This window comes from Rhinopithecus bieti, unplaced genomic scaffold, assembly GCF_001698545.2.
Source record: "Rhinopithecus bieti isolate Rb0 unplaced genomic scaffold, ASM169854v2 scaffold_31548, whole genome shotgun sequence".
NCBI classification, from domain to species: Eukaryota; Metazoa; Chordata; class Mammalia; order Primates; family Cercopithecidae; genus Rhinopithecus; species Rhinopithecus bieti.
The window spans coordinates 6198170-6216249 of record NW_016814470.1 but is presented as its reverse complement, the minus strand read 5'-3'; the positions used below and the strand labels follow the sequence as shown (position 1 = coordinate 6216249).

At 41.6% G+C, this 18080-nt stretch overlaps 1 protein-coding gene across 13 annotated transcripts in view; it reads right to left on the bottom strand.

The window, feature by feature from the left end:
- Window positions 1–18080, bottom strand: part of DPP8 (dipeptidyl peptidase 8) — a 78389-nt gene that overhangs the window by 46080 nt on the left and 14229 nt on the right. For all 13 annotated transcript variants that reach the window (XR_001881320.1, XR_001881319.1, XM_017851186.1 and 10 more), the window contains 4 exons: window positions 15382–15555; window positions 12651–12819; window positions 4929–5039; window positions 2124–2252 (listed from right to left, as the gene is read on the bottom strand). Coding sequence is in view for 11 of the 13 variants with exons in the window: in XM_017851186.1 (XP_017706675.1) it covers window positions 2124–2252; window positions 4929–5039; window positions 12651–12819; window positions 15382–15555 (583 nt within the window). In the remaining 2 variants the exon portion in view is untranslated. The remainder of the gene's footprint in view (window positions 1–2123; window positions 2253–4928; window positions 5040–12650; window positions 12820–15381; window positions 15556–18080) is intronic.

Genomic DNA, 18080 nt, shown 5'->3' with positions numbered 1-18080 from the left:
CTGTAATCCTAGCTACTCAGGGGGCTGAGGCAGGACAATTGCTTGAACTTGGGAGGCGGAGGTTGCAGTGAGCTGAGATCGCGCCACTGCACTCCAGCCTGGGCAACAGAGCGAGACTCTGTCTCAAAAAAACAAACAACACGAAAAGAACAGCTGGGTGTGGTGACTCACACCTGTAATCCCAACACTTTGGGAGGCTGAGGCAGGTGGATCACAAGATCAGAAGTTCGAGACCAGCCTGGCCAACATGGTGAAACCCTGTCTCTACTAAAAATACAAAAATTAGCCAGGCATGGTGGCAGGCACCTGTAATTGCAGCTACTCGGGAGGCTGAGGCAGGAGAATCGCTTGAACCTGGGAAGCGGGGGTTATAGTGAGCTGAGATCACGCCATTGCACTCCAGCCTGGATGACAGAGCAAAAAAAAAAAAATACAAACAAAAACAAAAAAGCAAAAAAACAAAAAACAAAAATTAGCCAAGTGCAGTGGTACACACTGCACCAGGCTGGTCGAGCTACTTAGGAGGCTAAGGTGGGAAAATGGCCTGAGCTCAGGAGGTGGAGGTATAGTGAGCCAAGATCACACCACTGCATTCCAGCCTTGGCAACAGAGAGAGACTGTCTCAAGAAAAAAATGAAAAAGAATAATGTAGATGGTCAGAGCTTTACTGCACAAGAATCTCAGAGCCCCATCTCAAATTCATACATTTTGAATATCAAAAAATAAGGGGTTCGGCCAGGTGCAGCGGCTCATACCTGTAATGCCAGCACTTTGGGAGGCCGAGGTGATCCCTTCAGGTCAGGAGTGGTGAAACACCATCTCTACTAAAAATACAAAAATCATCCGGGCTTGGTGGTAGGCACCTGTAATCCCAGCTACTCAGGAGGCTGAGGGAGGATAATCATTTGAACCCTGGAGGCAGAGGCTTCAGTGAGCCAAGATCACGCCACTGCACTCCAGCCTGGATGACAGAGCAAAACACTGTCTTAAAAAAGTAAAATAAAAATAAGGGGCTTGCCCATCAACCAACAAGTGGATTAAAAAAATGTAGTATATATACAACATGGAATACTACTCAACCACAAAAAGGAACAAAATAATGGCATTCACAGCAACCTGGATGGAGCTGGAGACCATTATTCTAAGTGAAGTAACTCAAGAATGGAAAAACCAAATATCATTGTTCTCAATGATAAGTGGGAGCTAAGCTATGACGACACAAAGGCATAAGAATGATATAATGGACTCTGGGGACTCCAGAGGAAGGGTGGGAGGCGGGTATGGAATAAAAGACTACACATTGGGTACAGTGTACACTGCTCGGGTGATGGGTGCACCAAAATCTCAGAAATCACCACTAAAGAATTTATCCATGTAACCAAAACCACCTGTTCCCCAAAACTATTGAAATAAAATTTTAAAAGAATAAAAAAAAAAAAAAAACCAGGCTGAAAAGAGTCCAAATGAAATAAAGTGAAAATATGTATTATTTTCACAATTGAAATGCTGTAAGAAGCAAAATGGAAAAAAAAAATCACTTATTATGAACAGTATCACTTAAAAATCTGTATTTGCTAGCAAAGACACCGTCTCCTTTTTCTTTTTTTTTGAGACAGACTCTTGTTGCCCAGGCTGGAATGCAATGGCGTGATCTCGGCTCACTATAACCTCTGCCTCCTGGGTTCAAGCAATTATTCTGCGTCAGCCTCCCAATTGGCTGGGATTACAGGCATGCACCAAAAAACCTGGCTAATTCTGCATTTTTAGTAAAGATGGGGTTTCACCATGTTGTTCAGGCTGGTCTCAAACTCCTGACCTCAAATGATCCACCTGCCTCAGCCTCCCAAAGTGCTGGGATTATAGACATGAGCTACCACGCCTGGCACAAAGATACCCTCTAATTCATTCCTTGAGGAAATCAATTGTGTGGACATCCCTACCTTTGAAAAGAATAAAAAACGATCACCCTTTAATTCAAAATCTATTTTTGTGATACTCAGTGAACAACCCATCATAAATAAGGCCAGAAATGACCAATGTCATTGACTACACCTTTGGATGACTACAGAATCTTATTTGGAAAGAGGAAATAAGTGAATATAAATGCCAATGGAGTACAGTACCTGTTTTAGGATAACGGAATGAATCTGCCCTCCTTGTTTCCAGCATAGGGGATGTAACATGAATAATTTCCACCTCAGATTCATCATTTTCTTCATATAGAATTCTAAGAATTTTACCACCACTGGGAGCTTAAAAGAAATTTAGATATTGAAAATTTAGAATAATTATTCCAGAAAGTAGTCATAACCAACCGTTCCTTCTAGTATCAGATTTCTTATAGTGAAGAATAACTTATGTATAAAATACGCTACCTTTTTTGTAGGAAAATATCACTAGTCTTTGTAGCAGCAAGGTGAGTTATTGTTAAGCCACTTCTTTTGGAGGCAAAACAACTGGAGATGATATGTATACATATTTTCAAAACAAGGAAAAACATTTTTGAAGGACTTCATTCTTACATACCATAAAATGCATTCTTTGTTGAAAATGAAATATTTAATTACATTTATAATATTTCCCATTAAAACATAAATACTAAATACAGTTCAGTTATTTTGAATAGTTTCTCTATTCATGTCAAAATCATGTTCTAACAAATACAACAATACATTTCACATCTTAAAATAAAATGTCCAAATCCAAGACATGGCTTACAAGTATTTTTCAGGGTCTCTTAGAGAAGCATTCAGACTGCTAGCTCCAAACCATGAGTAGGTCATGAAATCTATTAATGGGTCATAATCAGTATTTTAAAAAATATGACACACAAACCACACCCTGGGCAACATGGCAATACTCCATCTCTACAAAAAAATATAAAAATTAGCTGTGTGTAGTGGCTTGCGCCTGTAGTCCCAGGTACTTGGGAGGCTGAGGTGAGAGGATTGCTTGAGCCCGGGAGGCAGAGTTTGCAGTGAGCTGAGACTGCACCACTGCACTCTAGCCTGGGCAACAGAGACCTCGCCTAAAAAAAAAAAAAAAAAAAAAAAAAAAAAAAAAAAACCCAATAACAAAAAAACCCAACATAAAAGTATCAGGGAGTATTACACATAAGAATAAGTATTGCGGCCAGGCCCGGTGGCTCACGCCTGTAATCCCAGCACTTTGGGAGGCCGAGGCGGGTGGATCATGAGGTCAGGAGATTGAGACCATCTTGGCTAACTCGGTGAAACCCCGTCTCTACTAAAAATACAAAAAATTAGCCGGGTGCAGTGGCGGGCGCCTGTAGTCCCAGCTACTTGGGAGGCTGAGAGGCAGGAGAATGGCTTGAACTGGGAGGCGGAGCTTGCAGTGAGCTGAGATTGCGCCACTGCACTCCAGCCTGGGCGACAAGAGAGAGACTACGTCTCAAAAAAAAAAAAAAGAGTAAGTATTACTTCTTGAAATTTGTTTTCAGTTTTATCTATACAGTATATGTATTAGGCCATAATACAAGTACACTTCTAACTGGATCATGGTCAAAAAGTTTGAAAGCCAAGCTTTAGTGAGCTATTTCTTAGAGTGAGATATTTGTGAATTTGCCCCAAGAAAGGGAGGAATCTGTTCCCTTTTATCCTATCCATTCATACACTGATTTGGTCATCTGTTTAATAGACTCTCTAGTCAATCACACATTTTTATAGCAACACATTAAGGTGTGTTTTTTTGTTTTTGAGACTGAGTCTCGCTCTGTCGCCAGGCTGGAACGCAGTGGCATGATCTCGGCTCACTGCAATCTCCACCTCCCAGGTTCAATTGATTCTTCTGCCTCAGCCTCCCGAGTAGCTGGGACTACAGGTGTGCACCACCACACCCAGCTAATTCTTTGTATTTTAGTAGAGATGAGGTTTCACCATGTTGGCCAGGATAGTCTCGATCTCCTGACCTCATGATCCGCCCACCTCAGCCTCCCAAAGTGCTGGGATTACATGTGTGAGTCACTGCGCCCGGCCAAGGTGTGGTATTTTTTATTTTGCCACCAATGCTGCCAGCATTACCAAGACCAGCCTCTAGGAGAAAAACTGGCAAAGAGAATTGAGGGGCCAGAGGCATTAAACCACAATACAATTGTTTTTACTAGACTTCATTATGATGAAATATAATCTACATTTTTTTTTTTTTTTTTTTTTTTGAGACGCAGTCTCACTGTGTCGCCCAGGCTGGAGTGCAGAGGCACAATCTTGGCTCACTGCAAGCTCCGCCTCCCAGGTTCATGTCATTCTCCTGTCTCAACCTCCCTGTAGCTGGGACTACAGGCACCCGCCACCACACTCAGCTAAATTTGTTTTTAATTTTTAGTAGAAACGGGGTTTCACTGTGTTAGCCAGGATGGTCTTGATCTCCTGACCTCGTGATCCACCCGCCTCGGCCTCCCAAAGTGCTGGGATTACAGGCATTGAGTCACTGTGTCTGGTCATAATCTACAGATTTTTGAGACAGAGTTTCGCTCTCAGTGCCCAAGATGGAGTGCAATAGTGCGATCTCGGCTCACTGCAACCTCCGTCTCCTAGGTTCAAGCGATTCTCCTGCTTCAGCCTCTCGCGTAGCTGGGATTACAAGCGCGTGCCACCACGCCTGGCTAATTTTTTGTATTTTTATTAGAAACGGGGTTTCACCATGTTAGCCAGGCTGGTCTCGAACTCCTGACCTCAGGTGATCCGACTGCCTCAGTCTCCCAAAGTGCTGGGATTACAGGTGTTAGCCACTGCGCCTGGCCTAAAGTATATATTTTAAGTAACTACTGGCATGAATCAATCATCACCACTTTGGAATCTATTATCCACTTTCGAATCTATTAACCAAGATTTAGAATCTGTGCACTTAACTGACAGTTGAATCTTACAATACTTTAAATGATCCATACTATATTATTTGAATCCCCTTACTTGTTTCAGCTTTTGGACACCACCAATAGCCAGAATATCTATCAAATTCTTCTTGGAGAACAAAGGTAGCGACTCCAGCTGATCTGGCATCTTCTTCCATGTTGGCTAGCTCTAGACAAATATAAAAGGCAAAATTACCACGGAAAGCTATCTTTTCATACGTACAAAGCAAAATGATTCAGTTTATTTGGAAAGGTAGCTGGAGTACAGTGGTAAACTCTGGAGCTAAATGGACTGAGTTCAAATCTGGGGTCCATCATTTACGTACTGTCTGACTTTGGGCAAATCATTCAATCTTATTCCACTGCATTATCCCATTTGTAAATGAGAATAAAAGGCTACCTTGTGAGGCTGATATGAAGATTTAATTAATTAATTCACATAAAGCACTCAGAACAAAGCCTGGACCACAGTACATGCTCCAAATGTTATTATTTTCCCAATTAGCAGGATCATGGAAAAAAAATTACATGTAAAGGAGCAGAGTATAGGGGACACTTGCAACTCTCCTACACAGAGAAGTATATCTTAGACCTAGAGTGAATCTTATAGGTCATATAATTCAACCATTCTTCTTTCATCTCATTCAGTTGGAGCAGCTCAGCTTTCATCTGTTTTACACTTAGGTTTCCAGCAAATAGTTTGAAGGGGATTCTTGTTTTAAAAGAAAACCACAAAGCCATAATTATATAAGATTTTGAGGCCAGGCGTGGTAGCTCACGCCTGTAATCCCAGCACTTTGGGAGGCCGAGGGGAACAGATCACAAGGTCAGGAGCTTGAAATCAGCCTGGCCAATATGGTGAAACCCCGTCTTTACTAAAAACACAAAACTTCGCAGGGCATGCTCCTACTTGGGAGGCTGAGGCAGAAGAGTCGCTTGAACCCGGGAGGTGGAGGTTGCAGTGAGCCAAGATCACAACACCACTGCCCTCCAGCCTGGGTGACAGAACAAGACTCCGTCTCAAAAAAAAAAAAAAAAATTTGTGTCATGAGGACATGTTTACAATATACTTGAATAAAACAAATCAGTTTATTGAATAGCATTTACACTGTGATTCATTTATAAAATGTTATAAAATGCATTTTAAAAGTGCTGATATAAGCTGAAATATGGTTATCTCCAAGTAGTAAGATTTCGAGGTTTTAAAATTGCTTTATAATTTACGAATTCTTAAATGTAGTTTATTTTGAAAATACATATACTTGTATGACCACACTCCTATCACCACTTACACTTCCAGTACCCAAGGATGTTTTCTCATGCTCCTTCCCAGTCAAGGCCCAGCCCCGACCCAGAAACAATCACTGATCTGATTTCTATCACCAGAGGTTAGGTTTGCATATTCTAGAATTTCATGTAAATGAAATCATACAGTATATATATACTTGTGTTTGGATTCTTTTGAGTTTCATCAATATTGTTACATGTGTCAATAGTTAATTCCTGTTTATTGCTGAGTTGTATTCCATTGCATACCATAGTTTTTATCTGTTAATGGATATCTTGCCTGTTTCCAGTTTCTGGCTATTATGAATAAAAATGCTATGAACATTATTACCGTGTAAAAATTTTTGTGGGCCAGGCGTGGTGGCTCACACCTGTAATCCCAACATTTTGGGAGGCTGAGGAGGGCGGATTGCTTGAGCTCAGGAGTTTGAGACCAGCCTTGGCAACACAGCAAAACCCCGCCTCTATAAAAAATACAAAAATTAGCCAGGTGTGATGGCAGGTGCCTATGGTCCCAGCTACTCGGGAGGCTGAAGTAGGAGAATCGCTTGAGTTCGGGAGGAGGAGGATGCAGTGAGCCAATATCACGCCACTGAACTCCAGCCTGGGGGACAGACTGAGATCATGTCTCAAAAAAGAAAAAAAAAAAGGGAATTTTTGAGAACATGTGTTTTTGTTTCTTCTAAGTAAATACCTACGAGTAATATGGCTGGTTAGTGTGGTAAGTGTCAGTTATCCAAAGTATTTCTATTATTTTACACTCTTACTATCAAAGTATGAAAGTTCTTCTCCAGCATTTGGTGTTCTCAATATTTCTCACTTTAGCCAGTCTAGTAGGCATTACATATACCATAGGGACTTTAATTTTTATTTTATTTTTGAGACAGGGTCTTGCTTTCACCAAGGGTAGAGTGCAGGGGTGAGATCTCAGGTCACTGCAGCCTTCATCTCCTGGGTTCAAGTAATCCTCCTGTCTCAGCCTCCCAAGTAGCTGGGACACAGGCATGTGTCACTAAGCCCAGCTAATTTTTAAAAAACATTTTGTAGAGATGAAGTCTCATTATGTTTCCCAGGCTGGTCTCAAACCCCTGAGCTCAAGTAATCCTCTCACCTTGGCCTCCCAAAGTGCTAGGATTACAGGTATGAGCCACTGCACCTGGCCTGATTCTAATTTTACAGGCAAGTTTTATTATTTTTGTTTATCTATATTTTCTATATAGTCTGACATCATGTACAGTACAAACCAATGATTTTTTTATCCAAAAGTTTGAATCCAAAAGAAATATTTGGAATTCAGAATCTGGGAGATCTTTCTTTTCTTTCATTTTCTTTCTTTCTCTCTCTCTCTTCCCTCCCTCCCTCCCTCTTCTTTTTTAGACAGAGTTTCACTCTTGTTGCCCATGCTGGAGTGCAATGGTGCCATCTCGGCTCACCGCAACCTCCACCTCCTGGGTTCAAGCGATTCTCCAACCTAAGCCTCCCGAGTAGCTGGGATGACAGGCATGCGCCACCACCCCAGGTAATTTTGTATTTTTAGTAGAAGCGGGGTTTCTCCATGTTGGTCAGGCTGGTCTTGAACTCCCAACCTTAGGTGATCCACCCGCCTCAGCCTCCCAAAGTGCTAGGATTACAGGCATGAGCCACCGTGCCTGGCCAAGATTTTTCATATATTGTACATCTACCATAATACATTATGTAGTATCTGCAGCAGGGTAACCAAATACCTTGTAATCAAATACACTAATATTCCTGCAGCAAACTTACGAATAGGCACACTATGTAGGTGAGCATATTAAGTTTATAAATATCCTCAGGTCACTTCAGGTCAGGTGTTACTGCTAAATGAGTTTTAGTAACAACCTAATGAAAACTAAGCTCAGTTTTCAAAGTGTTTTGAATTTTGGAATTAATGATACAGCCAATACTATGAAGATAAGTAACCCTCATTTGTATCTTCTTACTGTTTATTATAGACTTCCATTATTATTTATTAAATGAATAAATAGTATCATCTCATCCTCTCAGTAAGTCATTTGAGAGCAGAAACTAGGATTTTATTACTTTTAAATTCCTCTATCACCAAGTAAAGAATAAACACATGTACATACTGATTGACCAAATCCATCTCAAGTGGACTTTCACTTAGAAACCTATTGTGAGTGGAATAAGCTGATGACATTAACTCCCTACCTACTTTCTATCTAAGCACATACTTACACAACACTTACTATGTTTCAGGCACTATCCTAAATACTTCATATATATTAACTCACTAAAGCCTCATAACAACCCTATGTTGATGTGCTATTAACATCTGTTTTTATAGATATGGAAGCAAAGAGATGGGTTAAATAACCAAGGCCGCACAGTTAATAAGTGGTAGACTTGAAATTCAAATTCAAACTAGTTCTACATTCTTTTTTTTTTTTTTTTTTTTTTTTTTTTTTTAGAGACAGGGTCTCTCTCTTTCATCTGCCACCAAGGCTGGAGTGCAGTGGTGCAATTACAGCTCACTCCAAGGCTGGAGAGCAGTGGTGTAACTGAGCCTGACTTCCCAGGCTCAAGTGATCCTCCCACCTCGGCTCCCAGAGTAGCTGAGAAACAGGCCCATGACACCATGCCTGGGTCATTTTTATTATTTTGTAGAGACAGGGTCTCCCCCTACGTTGCCCAGACTGGTCTTGAACTCCTGGGCTCAAGTGATCTTCCCACCTTGGCTTCCCAAAGTGCTGGGATTACAGACATGAGCCACTTCACCAGGCTCGACCTGTATTCTTAACTACTCTATTAATCCTGAAAATATACTGCATACCTACATACAACATGATAAAGAATAAAAACACTAGTATAATGTCCTGCAGGATTCCAGTGCTTTCCATTTTAAATTCTGCCAATCTTCACAAATCCTGTGGAAAACAATTTTACAGAAGAAAAAAAATTACTAAAAATGCCTTAACTCTGACAGTTACATGACAGCTTTGCAGTCTCAGCCTCAAGTACAATAACTGGTACATAGCAAGTGTCCGGTGTTTGCTGAAACATGAAAAACTGGGCTGGGTTTGTTGGCTCATGCCTATAATCCCAGCAATTTAGGAGGCTGAGGTGAGAGAATCACTTGAGCCGAGGAGTTCAAGACCAGCCTTGACAACACAGGGAGACCTTGTCTCTACAAAAAAAGCTAAAAATTAGGCAGGCATGGTGGCACACACCTGTAGTCTCAGCTATTCAGGGGTGCTGAGATGGGAGGATTGCTGGAGCCCTGTCAAGACTGCAGTGAGCCAACAGGAGAGCCTGTCTCAAAAAAATGGAAAAAAAAAAAAGCATGAAAAAATGGCTTGGATTTCCAGAACAGATTTATTAACTACCAACCTAATCTTTCTACTGCCATTGGTAGTAGAACAGCTGTTCTGATTTCCTGACTTCAAAGGGGGACCTATTAAACACCAAAATCTGTACTTTTAACTTAAGGTTTTCCCTACTCCATCCCTTTGTCTCTATCCTATGCTCTAGATTTAGGCCATATAACTTGGATAACTGCAACAGTCAAGCTTTGGTGTTCCTGTTTCTACCCATGTTTCTTGAATTTAACTTCCACAAAGTACCCAGAGCAACTTATGGACAACATGATGATTATGATCACACAACTGTTAAAAACTTTTCCATGGACCCTCATATCACGATAAAGTCCATGTTCATTTACAGAAGATATGGTCTACCCTTCTCCTGGCCCTTATCTGCCAGTCTTTTGCTACTTCTTGACTCAGAACTTATGCTTCAGGACCTTCACACTGCTTCTACCTCCTCACAAACACCATGATGTCTTTTGCATCAAGACCTTTCTCATGTAGTCCCTTTGTCAGGAGTGTACTAGATAATATATAGACATTATTTAGGATCAGTTTAGGTGTCATCTTTTCTGGAAAGCCTTCCCTGACCACTTTCCCACATTGGTGCTCTTATAAAACCCCATGTCTGGCCAGGTGCCGTGCCTCACGCCTGTTCTCAGCACTTTGGGAGGCGGAGGTGGGCGGATCACTTGAGGTCAGGAGTTCAACACCAGCCTGGCCAACATGGTGAAACCCCGTCTCTACTAAAAATACAAAAATTAACCAGGTGTGGTGGCATGCACCTGTAATCCCAGCTACTCATGAGGCTGAGGGATGAGAATCACTTGAACCCAGGAGGCGGATGTTACAGTGAGCTAACGCCACTGCACTCCAGCCTGGGCAATAGAGCGAGACTTTGCTACAAAAAACAAACAGGCTGAGCACAGTGGCTCATGCCTGTAATCCCAGCACTCTGGGAGGCTGAGGTGGGTGCATCACAGGGTCAGAAGATTGAGACCACCCTGGCCAACATGGTGAAACTGTCTGTACTAAAAACACAAAAAAAAAATTAGCCAGTAATCCCAGCTACTCGGGAGGCTGAGGCAGGGGAATCAAATGAACCCGAGAGGCGGAGGTTGCAGTGAGCAGAGATCGCACCATTGCACGCCAGCCTGGGTGACAGAGTGAGACTTTGTCTCAAAAAAAAAAAAAGAACAACAACAACAACAAAAAACTTGAGAGAGTATGTATCATTTTGTTTTCCTACCTGTAACATATCTGTTAACAATGACTTTCTTTTTTTTTTTTTTTTTTGAGAAGGAGTCTCGCTCTGTCACCCAGGCTGGAGTACAGTGGCACGATCTCAGCTCACTGCAAGCTCCGCTTCCCAGGTTCACACCATTCTCCTGCCTCAGCCTCCCGAGTAGCTGGGACTGCAGGCGCCTGCCACCACGCCCGGCTAATTTTCTGTATTTTTAGTAGAGACAGGGTTTCACCGTGTTAGCCAGGATGGTCTCGATCTCTTGACCTCGTGATCGCCTGCCTCGGCCTCCCAAAGTGCTGGGATTACAGGTGTGAGCCACCACACCTGGTCTGTAATTAATTTTAACTAATGATTGATGATGATGAGGCGATAATGATTAAGAAAGATGACAATCAGCTTTGTGAACATAAGATTAAGCAAAAGTTAGACAAAAGAATTTTCAGTCTTCATCTTCATTATGGTACTTAATCCTAAACTGTTTCACGTGTTCAAAGAAAAAGCAATACACTATTTCCCATCTTTCATTTGTATGAAACCTTTAGAGGAAACCACAGCTTTCTGTGCTTTGAATAGTGCTTAGTATTATCATAGCCACTTCAATAAAACTTAATTAAATATTCCCACAATATATATAGTTCTACAAAGTTCTATTTTTCCTATTATGACGATAACTAAGTAGGCTCTCCGAAACTGAAGGATAAATTTTTTTTGAGACAGGGTCTCACTCTGTCACCCAGGCTGGAGTGCAGTGGTGCAACCATGTCTCACTTTAGCCTCAACCTCCTAGGCTTGAGTGATCTGCCTGCCTCAGCCTCCTGAATAGCTGGGATTACAGGCATGTGCCACCACATCCAGCTAATTTTTTTTTTTTTTTTGGTAGAGACAAGGTCTTACTATGTTGCCCAGGCTTCCCCCCGTCTCAGTCTCAAGTAGTTTTATTTTATTTTATTTATTTTGAGACAAAGTCTTGTTCTCTTGCCCAGGCTGGAGTGCAGTGGTGCCACCTCAGCCACTGCCACCTCCGCCTCCCAGGTTCAAGTAATTCTACCGTCTCAACCTCCCTAGTAGCTGGGATTTACAGGCATGCACCACCATGCCCGGCTAATTTTTGTATTTTTAGTAGAGACAGGGTTTCACCATGTTGGCCAGACTGTCTAGAACTCCTGACCTCAGGTGATCCACCTGCCTTGGCCTCCCAAAGTGCTGGGACTACAGGCATGAGCCACCATGCCTGGCCTCAAGTAGTTTCTTAGAGTGTGTAATTGGTTTTTCTATCTGTTTCTCAAAAACAAAACTTACTTATTTATTTATTATTATTTTTATTATTTTTGAGACAGAGTCTCACTCTGTCGCCCAGGCTGGAGTGCAATGGTGCAATCATGGCTCACCACAGCCTCGACCTCCTGGACTCAAGTGATCCTCCTACCTCAGTCTCCCAGGTAGTTAGAATTACACATGCCACTATGCTCAGCTACTTTTTTGTATTTTTTTGGCAAACGGGGTGTCACCATGTTGCCCATCCTGGTCTTGAACTTCTGGGCTCAAACAATCTACCTGCCTCAGCCTCCCAGAGTCCTAGGAGCCACCACGCCCAGCCTAAAATTTTATTTTAATAACAAGAGTTCTATGAAAATTCTGGCAGTCTTATTAGGCTAAAAGAACAATCATGTCAGAGGTTCTTTTGTTGCACTGTTTGAAAATGAACATTAAGAGAAAGCAGTATTATACATGTGGTACATACCAGTTATTCTCTGTACTTCTCTCTATTTTTAAAAAATTTTAAAGACTTGAATTTCAAATGCAAAGATCACCCAGCTTGGTGATCTAATGTCAAAATGCAAGAAGCAAATTATACTTCAAAAAATACTGTTCAGAAAAGTAAATTTGAAGAACTATGCCTTACCATTGTGCACATAAGTGAGTCTCCTTTCTTCTCTGGTTACGATGTTAGATATCCAAATATCATTGCTATGTATAAAAGCAATCCAGTCTGGATCAGCAGGGCATAATTTTGGATCCATCCGTATGTTGGGACAACTAGTTTCCACTAAATTGGGCCTTAAAGGTTGTTGCTAGAAAAGTAAACAACATTTTAAGGTAAATATCAGGCTGACACATACATGTTCCAGCACGCTTCCTATATGAAGAAGAATATTTCTAGGTAAAATGTCAACAATGAGGTCGGGTGTGGTGGCTCACACCTGTAATCCCAGCATTTTGGGAGGCCAACGCAGGCGGATCACCTGATGTCAGGAGTTCGAGACCAGCCTGACCAACATAGTGAAACTGCATCTCTACCAAAAATACAAAAATTAGCTGGGCACCATGGTGGGCACCTATAGTCCCAGCTACTTGGGAGGCTGAGGCAGGAGAATCGCTTGAACCCAGGAGGTGGCTGTTGCAGTGAGCCAAGATAGTGCCACTGCACTCCAGCCTGGGTGACAGAGAGACTCAGTCTCAGGAAAAAAAAAAAAAGTCAACAATGATCATTGCTTCCCAGAAAAATAAACTTTCCATTGCCTTAACTTACCAGAAAGGACTCATTTTTTTACTTTGAATGAAAAAGCTAAGAGTTAATAGGAGAGGACATAAAGACAATAAAACAGTACTTCATAAATTTTGTTGCCCCAACCTGCCCCAATACCTAAGAGTATTTACTGTTCATTAAACATTGTTATTGAACACTTATTCACTGAATATTTTATTAAATATTTTAAAATTATTTTTACCAATATAAAATAGTTTGCTCATAAAAATGTAATAGAAGCCAGGATCATCACAATTCTCTTAAAAGAAGAGTTCCTAAAGCTCATAATGAATTGCCTAGAATAAAACCAAACATAAGACACTTGAGAGGCTGAGGCAAGAGGATCACTTGAGCCTAAAGTCCAAGACAAGCTGGGGCAATATAGTGGGACCCTCATCTCTAAAAAGAATTTTTTTTAATTAGTTGGGTGTGGTGGCACATATCTATAGTCCCAGCTACTCAACGAGGCTGAGGTGGGAGGATTGCTAGAGCCCAGGAGTTTGAGGCTGCAGTGAGCCATGATCTCGCCACTGTACTCCAGCCTGGGTGACAGAGCAAGACTCTCTCCAAAGAAAAAAAAAACTGTGTGTGTATATATATAATTTATTAAGATGAATTAGCTTTCAAGGGAAACAAAAAATTGCCTTGTGATAACGATCTTCCAAAATCTTCCTCGGTGCTTACACAGGAAGTGGGAACTAATGCCCTTTACCTTTCTTTTTTTTTTCTCTCTCTTTCTTTTAGGTAGTCTCACTCTGTCGCCCAGGATGGAGGGCAGTGGAATGATCTCGGCTCACTGCAACCTCCATCCAACTCCCGGATTCAAGTAATTCTCGTGCTTCAGCCTCCTGAGTAGCTGGGACTACAGGTGCGCCTAGCTAATTTTTGTATTTTTAGTACAGACAGGGTTTCACCATGTTGGCCAGGCTGTTCTCAAACTCCTGACCTCAAGTGATCCACCCGCCTCAGCCTCCCAAAGTGCTGGGATTACAGGCGTAAGCCACTACCCATGGCCTACTCTATCTTTCTATACAGCAAGTATTTTTACCACTTTAAAATTTGTATCTTTTTTTTTTTTTTGGAGACAGGGTCTCACTCTGTCATCCACGCTAAAGTGCAGCGGCACAGTCTCGGTGCACTACAACCTCTACCTCCCAGGCTCAAATGATCCTCCTACCTCAGCTTCCTGAGTAGCTGGGACTACAGGCGCATGCTATCTTGCCTGGCTAATTTTTGCATTTTTTTGTAGAGATGGGGTTTTGCCATGTTTTCCACACTGGTCTGGAACTCCTGGGCTCAAATGATCTGCCCACATCGGCCTCCCAAAGTGCTGGAATTATGGGCGTGAGCCACCGTGTCTGGCCTAAAAATGGTATCTTAAAGTAACTAGAAAGATTATTAACTCTTTTGTTTTGAGATAAGGTCTTAGTCTGTCATCTAGGCTGGAGTGCAGTGGCACAATCACAGTTCACTGCAGCTTGACCTCTAGGCTCAAGCGATCCTCCCACCTCAGACTCCTGAGTAGCTGGGATTAAAGGTGTGCACCACCATGCCCAGCTAAGTTTTTAAAATTTTTTTGTAGAGACACGGGTCTCTCTGTTGCCTGAGCTGGTTAAAGAAAATTAGCTCCTAAGGCCGGGTGTAGTGGCTCACGCCTGTAATCCCAGCACTTTGGGAGGCCGAGACACGCAGATAACCTAAGGTTGGGAGTTCGAGACCAGCCTGACTAACATGGAGAAACCCCATCACTACTAAAAATACAAAATTAGCCGGGGGCTGTGGTGCATGCCTGTAATCCCAGCTACGTGGGAGGATGACGCAGGAGAATCGCTTGAAGCCAGGAGGCAGAGGTTGCGGTGGGCTGAGATGGTACCATTGCACTGCAGCCTGGGCAACAAGAGTGAAACTCTGCCTCAAAAAAAAAAAAAAAAAATTAGCTCTTAAAATTGGAAACTAATCTCCATGTTTCTTGTTTTCACTGCTATTAAATGTCTTTGTTGGTGGGTAAACTGAAGTTTCTGGTTTGTTTATTAATTACCTTTCTGATTTGGGTGCAAATAACCTTTTGGATCCAAACCAGATTTAACCACTAGCAACTCCAACTTACCGTGAATCCTTGTGGCCCTCCATCTTTTATGTGATAAATTCCACTACCAGCTTGAAACAGAAATGTTCCACTTTCTTGGTGATAATCGTAAGAAGCAATTCCGACTGTTCCAATGCGTTTTCTTTCTCTTAATAGTTCTTCTTCTCGAGAATACATTCCATAGTCCAGTGTTGCCTAATGTGAAAGGAAAGTCATCTATTCCAGTCTTCTGAAAAACCCTCTTTTGCTTTCGGCACTGAAATCCTAGAATCTCCAACATTATTGACTCTACATTTTTTTTTTCAGCCTTCTAATTCACCGAGCACAGTCTACATGTTAAGTGACCCCAAAATTTGCTGGCAACTTTAAGCAGATTAACTTTAGGAAATCTGCTGAAAGATTTCCTAGTAAAGGGTCTTTAGATAATTACTGTATACATTAGAGAACAAGAATAAAGTCTAATCATGTTGGCATTCAAGACTTTCTACAACTTAACTGTAATTTAGTAGCCAGCACATAGTTAAGAGCACAGACTTCTAAGTCAAGTGGTTTGAATCCAAGCTTTGACCCTTCACTAGAAGTCTAACCTTGAGAAAGTAGCTTAATTTATTCAAAAGTAATTTTCTTCATTTTCAAAATAGTAATAAATCATCTACATCAGCTTTGTGAAGATTTAGATAAAATATGTACAATGTTTAGCACAATGACTGACACAGAATAAGCTCTCAAATGTGTCAGCTGTTATTAATACCTTTCCCCTATACTAGCAATACTCCTCTTAATAAAACCTTAGAGGTCAAGCTGGTCACATCACTGATCTAAATAAAACTCAATGAGTGGTTTTCTGTCTCCTGGTCTTTGTGTGTTCTACCCCTCTTCCCTTGACTCTTGGAAGAATGCTTTTCTTTCTACCTATCCCAGTTTACTTATACCCCAAAACCTTGCTTGAATTCTCAGCTAGCAAAGTTTTCCAATTCACTATTTCACAGTGATTTCTTTTTTTTTTTTTGAAACAAAACTCTCAGTCTGTTGCCCAGGCTGGACTGCCGTGGCGTGATCTCAGCTCACTACAACCAGGTGATTCTTGTGCCTCAGCCTCCTGAGTAGGTGGGATTGCATAAATGTACCACCATGCCCAGCTAATATTTTGTATTTTTAGTAGAAATGGAGTTTCGCCATGTTGGCCTGGCTGGTCTCAAACTCCTGGTCTCAAGTGATCTGTCCACCTCCGCCTCCCAGCGCTGGGAAAGAAGTGATTTCTTTCATTTATGTCCTAAATTATTAATAGGAGTTACTGTCTGTTACTTATTTAACGATGGTATTGTTTTTCGCTTTTTCAGGATATTTGCTAAGTAAATGGAAAACAAAAAAACTTCAGAGCAGAATCTCTGTGGTTTTCTTTTCCTACTTAAAACATATTTGTTATAATGTCTCTCAAAGAAAGTTTGTGGCTGGGCGTGGTGGCTCATGCCTGTAATCCCAGTACCTTGGGAGGTCGAGGCAGGTGGATCACCCAAGGTCAGGAGTTCAAGTCCAGCCTGACCAACACAGTGAAACCCCGCCTCTATTAAAAATACAAAAATTAGCCGAGCATGGTGGCGCGCATCTGTAGTCCCGGCTACTAGGGAGGCTGAGGCAGGAGAATCGCTTGAACCTGGGAGGCGGAGGTTGCAGTGAGCCAAGATCATGCCACCTCACTCCAGCCTGGGTCACAGAGCAAGAATCTGTCTCAAAAATAAAAGAATGAAAATTATACTTTAAATGTTATTAAAAAAAATAGGCTGACCTAATAGTAGTGGGTTATCAGAACTTATTAACATTAGTGTCACTAAAGTTGGTATACAACTCCTAACTGCTAAATTTGACTGACATTAAAATAAAAAAAGAAAACAAAAATACTTAGTAGTAAATTTAACTAGAGAAGAGCAAGATGTGTATAAGGGAAACTGTTAAACACTGTTCAAAGAAAGTAAAGATCTAAATAAATAGAAAGACATCACGTATGCATGGATTGGAATACAGTGTAAATGCCTATCAAAATTCCAAAAGCCTTTTTTCCAGATATAGACAAGCTGACCCTAATAATATTCACATAGAATTGCATGAGACACAGAATACTCAAAGCAATCTTGAAACACAATGAAGATTTTTTTGTTTGTTTGTTTGTTTTTTTATGAGACGGAGCCTTGCTCTGTTGCCCAGGTTGGAGTGCAATGGTGTGATCTCGGCTTACCGCAACCTCTGCCTCCCGGGTTCAAGAGATTCTCCTGTGTCAGCCTTCCAAGTATCTGGGATTACAGGCATGTGCCACCATGCCCGGCTAATTTTGTATTTTTATTAGAGAGGGGGTTTCTCTATGTTGATGAGGCTGGTCTCGAGCTCCTGATCTCAGGTGATCCACCCGCCTCAGCCTCCCAAAGTGCTGGGATTACAGGCGTGAGCCACCGTGCCCAGCCTGAAGTATTTCTTTATTTATTATTGATTACTTTTTTTTTTTTTTTTTTCTGGAGACAGTCTCTCCCTCGGTCACCCTAGCTGGAGTGCAGCGGTGCCATCTCAGCTCACTGCAACCCCTGCCTCCCTGGTCACGCGATTCTCCTGCCTCAGCCTCACAAGCAGCTGGGACTACAGGCACCCGCCCCACCACACCTGGCTAATTTTCATTTATTATTATTATTATTTTTTTTTTTTTTTTTTTTTGAGGTGGGGTTTTTCTTTTT